Source organism: Octopus sinensis, linkage group LG14 (assembly GCF_006345805.1).
Source record: "Octopus sinensis linkage group LG14, ASM634580v1, whole genome shotgun sequence".
NCBI classification, from domain to species: domain Eukaryota; kingdom Metazoa; phylum Mollusca; class Cephalopoda; order Octopoda; family Octopodidae; genus Octopus; species Octopus sinensis.
In genome coordinates this window covers 827,493-840,698 of record NC_043010.1, presented here as the reverse complement: position 1 = coordinate 840,698, position 13,206 = coordinate 827,493, and the positions used below count along the sequence as shown (strand labels likewise).

Here is a 13,206-nt window from a genome sequence, read left to right as displayed (position 1 = left end):
TACAAAATTCTCACACTTTGAGTCATTCAACAACTTCTGCCTATATATATGTATATATATATATATATATATATATATATATATATATATATATATATACAGAGAGAGAGAGTGAGTGAGAGAGAGTAGTACAACAAAGCACCAATGTTTATTGGAAATAGCAGTCAATACATTATGTATATATATATATATATATATATATATATATGGTCTCTGTTGGTGCTGAGAGATTGGAGCAAAATATTCACTACAAGTGACACACACAGACACTCAGATATGTACTTACACATACATACGTGTGTTTGTGTGTGTGTGTGTGTCAATGATTCACTTAGTCATAGTGATACTAATAATCTGGAGCTAGAACTCAGTATTCATATACTTCAGAACTAACTTATGGTTGAGTACAGAGCATAATAGAATAAAATTAAATGAATGACAAAGGAAACAGAAAATTATGCATAATTTCCTGATTCTCTATCATTTTTTATTTTCAAACTTCCTGAGCGTTAAACTAATACAGCTGCTTGTAGTTTACACACCCATCTTCGTCTTTCATTTTGTTTGTTTTTTTATAAATATATATATATATATATATACATACACACACATACACACACACACACACACACACACACGCACACACATATATATATATATATATGTGTGTACTGGTACAAGTGTGGGTGTGTGGTAAGAAGTTTGTTTCCCAAGCACATGGTTCCAGCTTCAGCCCCCCACCCTGGGACTTTGGGCAAGTATCTTCTATTATAGCCTTGGACCAACAAAAGCCTTGTGAGTGGCTTTCGTGAATAGAAACGGAGCGATTATCATGTGTGTGTGTGTTTTCGTGCTTGTGTTTCTTCCCCACCACCACCACCACCACCACCACCACCACGACTTGACGACTGGTGTTGGTGTGTTTACATCCACATAACTTAGCAGTTCAGCAAAAGAAACCGATAAACAAGTATTAAGATTTTAAAAAGAAAACAAGTCCTGGAACCAAGTTGTTCACCTCATAAAGGATGTATGCACACGTGTGTGTGTGTGTGTGTGTGTGATGGGTTTTGCAGCTCACTCTTTGTAACCATTGGCTTCTTTAAGGATCTCAAACAGTCCACTACAAAAGCATTTCTGGGCGTCTTGACTTGTTTGTTGTGTAACCTTTCTCAACAAAAGGCATGCTGAGGTGTCATTTATTTCCAGACCTTCAACTCTGGGCTGTTTTTTGTCCAACAGAGAAGATTGCTACCTCACTTGGTAACAAATGGTGGTTTTTGTGCTAGGAAGGATATCCGGCCAGAGAAAACTGCCTCAACATATTTTTGTCTGACCCCTGGAGAAGTGGATGTTAAAACATTGACAACTATGACGATTATGATACAAACTTATGTATGCATATACATAATGTATGTGTGTATATATATAGATAGACACACACACATATACAAAATATATATACACATACATACATATATATATATATATATATGTATATATATCTGAATATATATATATATATGTATGTATATATATATATATGTATATATATATATGTATATATATATATATATGTATATATATATATATGTATATATATATGTATATATATATATATATATGTATATATATATATGTATATATATATGTATATGCATGTATATATATATATGTATATATATGTATATGTATGCATATATATGTATATATATGTATATATATGTATATGTATATATATGTATATACATATATATATATATGTGTATATATATATATGTATAGATATATATATATATGCATATATATATATGTATAGATATATATATATATGTATATATATATATATATATATAATGTCTGTATGTTTGAAACACAAGCACATGCACACACACATACACACACATATATTCATTAATATAAACACACACAAATATTTATAGACATGCACACTCACACTTGAGTGCGCATGTGCACATGTCTGTATTGAATCTGTGTCGATAGAAACAGAAATCTCTCACGACACCACTTTGAACTCGCAGCACCATATCACAACATCACAATACAACTCTGCTTTTGATTCTTATCTGGTGCCACCACCCACCTCAACCCACTACCATCCCATCCCTTTATCGTAGATGTGTGCCATGTGCCATCTCTGCTTGCATCTTTATTCTAATCCAATCAGCCATCAACATACATATTCCTCCTTTCTTTCCATCTATGCCAGTCGCCTCACGCACTTATTGACTGACTGACTGTGAGTGAGTGAGTGAGTGAGTGAGTGAGTGAGTGAGTGAGTGAGTGAGTGAGTGAGTGAGTGAGTGACTGACTAATGCTGTGATCTGCTGCCACTGGAATGTTCGATACAGTAAGATTTCTGCTAAATGTCATTACTGTGATGCTATCTGCAAATCTGGAAACAGCAGTGCTTGTTTCACACATGCATCATGTTGCGTGGGGATCTGGAGAAGGTGTTAGTGCTACATGCATTTAACACTAGGAATTAGAGGTTGAGGCTGGTTGCAGAGAGAGAGAGAGAGAGAGAGAGAGAGATGTGGAGATTTGATGGGAGGTGAGCAGGAGTGAGAACTTAGTAGCTAAAGAGAGAACACAAGGGTTAGGGTGGGGAGAAAGTGAAAGTCTAAATGGGTAATAGAGAAGAAGGAGAGGAGGAGGAGGAGGGGGAGGAGGAGGAGGAGAAGAAGAGAAGAAGAAGAAGAAGAAGAAGAAGAAGAAGAAGAAGAAGAAGAAGAAGAGAAGAAGAAGAAGAAATGAAAGTTGTTGTTTAGATTCCATGTCAGCCTTTATTGAGCTCTTTGATTAAAGGCATTCTGGTTATGACCATCTCCTCATATTTTAATGTCTTACATCATTATCAAATGTGTCTGATGATATTGACAATGGTGGTGGTGGTGGTGGTGGTGGTTTTTAATTGATATGGTAATAATGAAAGTTTGTGATTACGATGATGGTGATGAGGATGATGATGATGATAATAATACATATTGTTGGTGTTTATCCCCTGGACTGCAGCCCTGACTGAGTAGGACAGTGAGCAATCAAACATTTGAAATGGTGTCTCTACTACTATGTTAGTCAATGCTTCCATTGTCTTAAAAAACAAAGACAATGGAAGCATTGACTAACATAATAGTGTGTGTGTGTGTGTCTGTGTTGTGGTTCTCTCACGACCACCACTGCTTAGTGACTAGTATTGGTTTGTTTATGTCCCCATAACTGAAGGGTGCAACCAAAGAGGCCTGTCGGATAACTACCAGATATAAAAATAAGTACTGGGGGTTGATTTATTTGACTAAACCCTTTCTGGTGGTGTCCCAGTAGGGCTACAGTCCAGTGACTAAAACAAGTAAAAAGGTAAAAAAAAATGGTTCCATAGTTTCTATCTACTAAATATACTAACAAGGTTTTGGTTGGTCTGAGGCTATAATAAAAGACACTTACCCCAAGGTGCTATGTGGTGAGATTGAACCTGAAACCACATGGTTGAGAAGTAGACCTCTTCACACATCTATGTTTGCACCTGGTGCACAGTTTTATCTTAGTTCTTTAACCTTTTCTGTCATTTAGTTTTTACTATCTTCAATTTTATTAGCTGATTATTATTATTATTATTATTATTATTATTATTATTATTATTATTATCAAGGTGGTGAGCTGGCAGAATTGTTAGCATGCTGGGTGAAATGCTTAGTGGTATTTCACCCGTTACTACATTCTGAGTTCAAATTCTGCTGGGGTCCATTTTGCCCTTTCTTCTTTTGGGATCGATAAATTAAGTGTCAGTGAAACACTGGGGTTGATGGAATCCAACTTAATCCCAACCTTCCCACCAAAATCTCGGGCTCTGTGCCTTTAGTAGAAAGGATTGTACTGGTGTTGATGTAATTGACAAACCCCCTCCTCCCACACACGCACAAAATTAAGGCCTTGTGCCAATAGTAGAAATGATTATTATTATTACCTCCACCTTAGCAAAGGCAGAGGTATTGTTTCCAGTCATGCTTGTTTGTCCATGGACGAGATATCTCAAGAACCTCAAGGATTCTGGATTATTTTCCCGGTCTTTGTTACTTAATTTTTGGAAGGGGTCAGGTTTATTTTTAGTATTCTCGTTTGTGAGAGCAGTTGAGTTTATTTCAGATATTCTCATTTTAAAAATCATCTCTGGCTAATCGTTGAGAGGGAGGCGCAATGGCCCAGTGGTTAGGGCATGGTCGGAGGATCATGGTTTCAATTCCCAGACCGGGCGTTGTGTGTGTTTATTGAGCAAAAACACCTAAAGCTCCTCGAGGCTCTGGCAGTGGGGGGGGGGGGGGTGGCAACCCTTGTTGCATTCTTTCGCCCCAACTTTCTCTCACTCTTTCTTCCTGTTTCTTAAGTAACACTGCGATGGACTGGCGTCCCATCCAGCGGGGGGGGGGGAACACATATGCCACAGAAACTGGGAAACCAGGCCCATGAGCCTGGTTAGGCTTGAAAAGGGCGTATAATAAATAATCGTTGAGAGGACAACTTTGCTGTTCATCCTTTTGTGATCAATAAAATAAGAACCAGTTATGTACTGGGGTTGATATAATCAACTAGCCCCCTCTTCTGAAATTTCTAGCTTTGTGCCAAAATTTGAAATCAATTGTTATCATTTATTTTTTATTTTTTCTCTTTGCAGCACATCAATATTCCAAGCCTGATAAACAGCCGAAAACATCCACATCATTATCACCATCATCATCATCATTAACAACAAAAACAGCAACAACAACAACATCATTATCATCTTCAGGCGTAAAGTCATCACCAACCTTGAGTAGTATTGGCAAACCAAAGGATATCTACACACCAGTAAAATCTTCTGTTCAATCAAAGCTGCAAAATCCAAACTCCCTCAACACTGATGTCATAGACCTGAAGTCCATTTCCGAGGGCCACAGTGGAACCGGCATTTCCAGTCAGCTCTGGGACCTTCCCATGAAAAACAGCTTCACGTCGCACACAAAACCACTACCAGCAGTGCCAAAGGTACTTCCATTGTAAAAAGTTAAAACAGTAACAAAAAAAAAAATCAATAAAAATAAAAATGACAATAATAATAATAATAATAATGATAATGATGATGATAATTTTCTTAATGACTATAATTATAGTTCGTTGCCTTGGGTTGGTTGAATTTTGTTATGTCTATTGTAAAAAAAAATATAAAAGAAACATGATAATATAAGTAATAATAGTGATAATGATAATAGTAATAATTTCTTTCACAACAACAACAACAACAACAACAATAATAATAATAATAATAATAATAATAATAATAATAATAATAATAATAATAATAATAATAATATTAATAATAATGATAATGATCATTTCTACTTAAGGCAGAGGGTCTGAAATTTTAGAAGAGAGGGGCTCAACAAGTACTTACTTCATTGACCCCCAGTGGGATGAAAAGCCAACTTGATCTCAGTGGGAATTGAACTCAGAATGGACTGATAGGTGAAATATTGCTAAGCATTTCATCCAGCACGCTAATGATCTTCCAGCTCACCACCTTCAACAACAACAACACCAATAATAATAATAATAATCGTGAAAATGATGATGATGGTGATGATGATGTTGCTTTTCTTTACTGACCTCAGAGGGGCTAGCATAAATATATTCAATGCAGATCATGTGATGCAATGAGTGTTAAAAAACCCTGCCTCAATTTAGATTTTGTCTGACCCATGCAAGCATGGAAAAGTAGATGTTAAACCAAAGATGGTGATTTGCATAAATACAAGGCTGTATGGTTGAATTGAAATGATTACTGCACACCCATGAGGTCCCCAGTTTCATCTCTCTGCACAGGATGGAGTTTTGATAAAGGAATTTGACAGTTTGGTGCTGTCCCTTTCTTTTGAAAGAGAGGGCAAAATGTCAGGCCCCTCTTGAAACATTAGGTTATTCCCTTGCCCATGGCATATGAATTTATCCAAACTTTACTCTAGAATTTATAAGCAATCATCATTATCATCATTGTCATTGTTTAATATTTGCTTCCATTCTGGCATGGGCCGGATAGTTTGGCCAAGCAGAAGCCTGCACCCTACTTCTGTGTCTGTTTTGGCAAGGTTTTTTATAAGACTGGCTGCCCTTCCTAGCACCAACCATACTGCGGAGTGGACTGAGTGCTTTTTACATGGCACCAGCACAGGTGAGGTCAGTTTTGGCGTGGTTTTTACAGCTGGTTGCCCTTTCAAATGTCAACTACTTTACAGTGTGGACTGGAAGCTTTTTATGTGGCACCAGCACTGGCAGGGTCACCAAGACCTATGATCTATAAGCAATCATAAAGCTATAATTTGCTGGTGATCAAACTATAATCTATTGGTAAATAACAACCTATTATTTATAGGTAGTCATAAGGCTATAACTTATAGGAAATAACTATGATTTATCTAGAATAAACAGGCTATATTTCATAGGCAAAAACAATGTATAATTTAGAGACAACCCATAACCTATAATTTATAGGCAATTAACTGCCTATAATTTATAAGCAATCAACAACCTCAATTTATAGGCAACCAGAGAACTATAATTTATAGGCTGTCAAGAAACTAAAATGTATAGACAATCAGCAACATATAATTTATTGGCAATGAGCATGCTATAATTTATGAGCCATCAGCTGTCTATGCTTTATAGGCAATCAACAGGCTATATCATATATAAACAACAAACAGGCTATGATTTAAAGAAGAGATATATTCCATATTATTTCCAAAGATAGATTTTTGCAGTAACATATAGCAGCAATATTTTTCATTAATTAATTAGTCACTAATTATAGTTTTCTGCAGGATATTAATTATGCCTTAATTATAAATTAGCAAAATTCTTGAGTTTATACATATATATGTATGGGTATGATTTTTTTGTATTTCCTCTTCTCCCGTCTTTTCCTCTAAATTTCAGTTTAAAAAAATATTTCTATTCTTCCCCCCCCTCTCACTTGTCTTTTCTTGCTATCTTTTTAGTTTAATCTTGTGGGTTTTTATTTTCTCTTGGCATGGTCTGTCAATTTTTATTTTTATTGGATATTTGTCTGATAATACAGTTCTATATTGTGTTAACAACAAACAAGATGAGGACAAATATTTGTCAAATGTAAATAATGTAAATAATGTATCTGTCTGATATTCCTATTTTCCTTTATATCTTTAAATTCTTAACTTCAACTGTTCTTTGTTAATTCCTACACATTCGTCAATCCATCCACTGATCCATCTCAAGAGCTATCCACACATCTAACCAGCCATTTATCTACCATTTATTCAACCAACTTCTTATATAATCTGTTTAGTGTTGACAGTTTGAAAAGAAAGAGTACACAATAACATAGTCATCATCGTCATCATCATCATCATCGTCATCATCATCATCATCATCATCATCATCATCATCATCGTCATCATCATCATTTAATGCCTGTTTTCAATGCTGGCATGGATTGAACAGTTTGACAAAAGCTGGCAAGCCAGAGGGCTGTGCTAAGTTGTGTTGTCTATTTTGGTATGGTTTCTATGGTTGGATGCCTTTCCTAATGCCAACCACTGCACAGAGTGTACTGGGAGCTTTATATGCGACACCAGCACCAGTGGGATAACCAAGTAGCTTGCAAGACAAGACAAAGTCCTTTGAGTAGCAGGGGGAGGAGTATTGAGGGAGTGGGATTTGTGCCAGTTGATGAGAAGTTAAAAGAATAATAGAGAGATAGAGATAAGTGACTTGCTGTGGAAAATATACTAGGATACGGCAGCTGGAGAAGAAGGGATGGAGTATAGCAGAGAGGAAAGTACACGGCTGAAGGAAGACAATGAGGAAAGGGAAGTGATAAAGGTTAATAATATATGTTTGTATGACATCACTTGCTTGAGGAACCTCTGCACCCACAGGTGAGACTCAAAGAAATAAGAGAGTAACTCCACCCAAATTATGTACATACATACATACATCATACATACATGTATATATATATATATATATATATATTATATATATATATATATATATATATATATATATATATATATATATATATATATATATATATATATATGTATATACATATGTGTGTGTGTGGAGGTGCAATGGCCCAGTGGTTAGGGCAGCAGACTCGCGGTCGTAGGATCATGGTTTCAATTCCCAGACCGGGCATTGTGAGTGTTTATTGAGCAAAAACACCTAAAACTCCACGAGGCTCAGGAAAGGGGGGGGGGTGATCCCTGCAGTACTCTTTCGCCGCAACTTACCCTCACTCTTTCTTCTGTTAGCCTGCCTGCTTAGCCAGCAGGGTGGAGTCATTGAAGGCTAAAACAATGCAAAGCCAATTGTGACCAGTGATGTGTAGCAATATCTGATAGCCTGGTAAGAAATGGGATAAGGGCACAAATATTCTGAATACTGTATGAGGGTTGAAATATAGGGATGTCTATGATAACATAGGAATTAGTTGGAAGGTAGGAGAGAGAAGATGATGGTGATTAGAAATAGGGAAGCGTATAGAAGTTAATGTAAAAAATAGTGGAAGGATAACACACACACACACATATATAATAGTATTTCCTATGTGTAGTTAAGTGTACAACTGCCACTGGTGAATTTAGAACTTCCTGTTAAGTATAATCATTTAGTCTACTTCCAGTAAAGTGCTGAGGTTAGCAGTATTGCCATCTATTCCCTATGCCTGTTTCACCATTGTGGCTATTTGTATCCTCTGTAGTAGATGTTCAATGCTTAATTTAATGCAGATCCACAACAGTTCAAGTGGGGATCCTGAAAAACTATTGTGAATTTGCAGAGGATGCAAATATCCACAAAGGCAAAAAATGCATAAGGAACAAATGATATGAGCTGCGTCTTATGTCAGTCATACTTTTATCTTTAGTTACCCATCTATCTTTTTTCCTGCTATCTTTCTACTGATAACCTCTGTTCATCACTATCTGCCTGTCTGTCAATTATCGATCTGTCTTTTTGTCCATCAAAGCACCGTCCTTACATACAAACATATTCATTTTGATGGACAATATGGTATGTATGTTTATGGTTTTATACACAAAATCTCAAGTGTGCAGATCTTGAGATAAGATCTATGTGTGTCAGATCTAATGTAAGATTTCAGATCAACCATAACACCTGGGAAATGCATGCACAAGACTGCCCAGCCTGGCATGGCTGCACCAACAGAGGTGCCACTTCCTATGAAAAGAACAGAATCAGAGGAGCGAAAAGAAAATGTAAGCTGCACAAGTCCAGAGCCAGCTCCTTACTTTCATTCCCAGCAAACCACCAGTGCGCAACCTGCAGCAGAACCTTCCAAGCACACATCAGCTTGATCACCCACAGCCAGATGCACTACGACCCATCTTCTTCTCCCATGATATATCCTGGTCATTGTCAACAACGAGAGATGAACATTATTATTACAATATCCTCTTTTAGCTCAGGTTTGCTCTTATTCCTGGTAGGATTTATGTGGGTAGTTAGTTACCACCTGTAACCTTAGGTATCCACAAGTTTTCAGAAGTCTTCCAGTACTTAGAACTCTCATGGTAATCCTTGCTCTTCCTAAAAGACAAACCTTCTGTGAGGAGCTCTACCGGACATTCTATTCCAATCTCCTTCAGCCATTTGTCTATATCTTTGCTTACTGTTCCCAATGCACCAATTATCATAGGCACAATATTATTGTTATTATTATTATTATTATTATTATTATTATTATTATTGAAAGAGATAGGCAGACAGATTTACAGTTAGAAAGATATATAGACAGATAGATGGATGGACAGGTAGACAGACAGTCAGATTGCTTGATTTGTGTATATATGTATGTAGATGCTGGATCTTCTGATGAACTAATGTGACTTGTTTAACCATGATGCAAAGGATGGACGATTCCATAATTCCATCTTGTAGAACAGTCATGTAGTTCAGGAAATATAATGAACCAATATTATTGTTATCATCACCATCAATGATATCATTATCATCATTATTAACAATATCATTATCATTGCCACTATCATCATCATTATTAATATTACCACCTTAATCATCATCATCATAACAATTATCAACATTATCACCACTATCACCGCTATCACCATCATCACCACTATCATCATCATCATAACACTTATCATCACCATCACCACCACCACCTTCATCATCCCCAGCAATCATCATCAACATCATCACTATCATCATTATTTAATTTTTTCAGTTAGTTATTTGTTTAATCTCAATTTTCTTTTTATTTCTTTGTTTAATTTTTAACTTGATTTTTTTCCCCCTTCTTTTCTTTTCCAGCATAAATTAGAATTTCGTAGTAGCTAATTATTTTATTTTTAATTATTTTACCATGCTTGTGGAAAAATGTTTGGAATAATTGATTTAAAAACTAATTTTTTTTTATTTTACTTTTTAAAATTTAATTTAGTTTTTTTTATTTGTTTTATTATTAGTTTGTTGTTGTTATTATTGTCATTTGCATTGCATAATTTTGCTCCTTGTCATACCACAGTCAAACCTCGATTATTAGGTATTTGCTTTATTTATGACTACCATTACTTCTGCTGCTGCTGCTGCTACTCCTTTTTCTACTACTTTTAACAAATTCTTTCAAACTACTGCAAGAATTTCTATCTTGAAGTCATCGATGGTAGCAGCAGAACAGAAATGAATTTTAATTATCTAAAAATGCTTCATGTTTAGGAAAGAAAAGGAGAATTAAAAAAAGGAAAAACAAAAACGGAAAAAGAAATCAATTATCAAAATTCAAATTATTATTATTATTATTATTATCATTATTATTATTATTATCATTATTATTATTATTATTATTATTATTACTATTATTATTGTTATTATTATTATTGTGTATTATGGTTTATTTTGTTGAAAATTTAAAAAAATTTATTTCCATACATTTGTTTCCATTTTATAATTTTCATTATTATTACATTGTTGTTGTTATTACTACTACTACTACTACTACTACTACTACTACTACTGTTTTATTGTTTTTTTTTATTTTGTAAAAATTTTTAGAATGCAAATGAAAAAAATTTTTTTTAAATTGTACACAACATATTTCAATTTATAGAGACTTTACCAAATTACAAAATAAAACTAGAAGCAAGCTTTATAACAACAGAAGCCTCAACAACATCAAGAACAAGAACAACCAAAAGCGGGAAATTGTTTACGAAGTGATGAAGAACAGAAAGACACATACACACAAAAAAAAATTTTTTTAAGTATCCTTTAACTGGCTTGTTTGAACAGATGGACAAACAGACTCTGTAGAAAGTGAGCTGCAAAAAGAGAGAGGGAGAAAGAGAAAGAGAGAGACAAACCGACAGATAGACATATGTTTTTACAGTACCCATTCAACTTTCGCAAAACAATGCTAATATGGATGTTAAAATTTTATGGACGGCTATACCATTGGCGTTGCAATGTTTACAGGAGTTGCACACCTTGAACAGATTAAAAGAAAAAAATAAATGAACAAATGAATAAAAATTGAAAAAAGCTAATTTTCACCTGTACATATATGTAAATATAAAACTAATACATACACTGCTTTGCAGAGAAATTCCACATACAGTATCACCCACTTCTAACAATAAACAAAAGAAATATCTATATAATAGAAAAAATACATTCTACTACAAAAATATTTTCCCACCTTAAAAAAGGATGATTTTACAAAGCAGTAAACATGAGTGATGTCACAGATCATGTGACAAGTCCCTTACCTATAATACCTTTTCCATTTCTGACCCTAATATGATTTCACATCTACTGATGATCAGTGATATCCACTTGGATTCCTGCATGAAACCTTGATATGGATTTAAACCCACAGTTAACTATACTCAGATATAATTGGGCACTACACACTTTACTACATCTGTGTATTAAGCACTTTCATATTTGTAGAAATAACACAATACAGTCACACACATATAAGCACATACATACATACATATGAAGCTGAGGCATCACTCAGCTTCTTCTCTGAGTTCCCCATTTCTTTTCTTTACATTTGTGAACATAAATGCACACAATACACACACACAAACGCACACACACATTTCATTAAATACATGACTACATTCAGATTTAATCTTCTATATTTTTCATATTTTCTTACTAACTTTTTACAGTTGGTTTGGAATTGTCGATTTCCTGAATCCATGTTCAATGTTTCTAGACCTTCACAGCCTCATTATCAGGAGTTAAACATAGTCGACGTTTGTGTTATTTCTTATACACTGAATGAGATTGTATTGACTTTCTGCCTGCAAAAGGTGTATTGATCATCAGTATGAAGCCACAGGACTTAGAAATGCTACTTTTCCAAACCAACAGGAAAAAATCTAAAAACAAAATATGAAATATAAAAGAAAGAACATGAACATAGTCGTGTATTTAATAAACCATGCATAAAAGAAAAGCTGTTTCCCCATATATACAACCATATGTGTATATATTGTCAAATGTGACATAATAAAATACTCCAAACAAATTTAAGCTGAGTTTGTATATTTTCATTTCAAAAGTTGCTACAAAAATGTTGGATTGCTTATATATAAATATATAAATGGCGGTGCCCCAGCAAATGGTGGTGCCCCAGCATGGCCACAGCTCATAAGCTGAAACTAGAATCAATCAATCAATCATATAATATTCTTTTCCATATGTATTTGTATTTTTTTTTCATTGTTTGCTTTGTATGAAAATTGGTGTCCCTTGTCTACAGATTTTGCATAACTTTTACTTAGAGGAATTCTATTTTAAGCCTCATACCTATTCTGTTGGTCTACTTTGCTGAACCACTAAGTTACAGGAATGTAAACTCACCAACACTGGTTGTCAAGCAGTGGTGGTGGACAAATACAGACAGAAAGACACACACACACACACACATATTTTAGGTTGTCCAGAAAGTTCTGAGCATTTTAAGCTAAATCTTTTAATTCTACATTGAACATACCTGAAATGTAACACAGTTAAAACAGCTGTTGCCTTGAAGTGGGAGCACATTTCTTTGTTCCTGACTAAAAATAGAATTATCTTTCATTCCGATTACTCTTTATTTGAAATGGATTACCAAAAATTTCA

General features: G+C 34.7%; 1 protein-coding gene across 1 annotated transcript in view; it reads left to right on the top strand.

The window, feature by feature from the left end:
* LOC115219216 (protocadherin beta-2-like) overlaps positions 1 to 12,615 on the top strand; it is a 262,823-nt gene extending 250,208 nt beyond the window's left edge. The window contains exons 4-5 of the mRNA XM_036508561.1: positions 4,691 to 5,040; positions 11,180 to 12,615. Of these exons, the coding sequence (XP_036364454.1) occupies positions 4,691 to 5,040; positions 11,180 to 11,203 (374 nt within the window). The 3' untranslated portion in view covers positions 11,204 to 12,615. The remainder of the gene's footprint in view (positions 1 to 4,690; positions 5,041 to 11,179) is intronic.
* Positions 12,616 to 13,206: the final 591 nt, after the last annotated feature.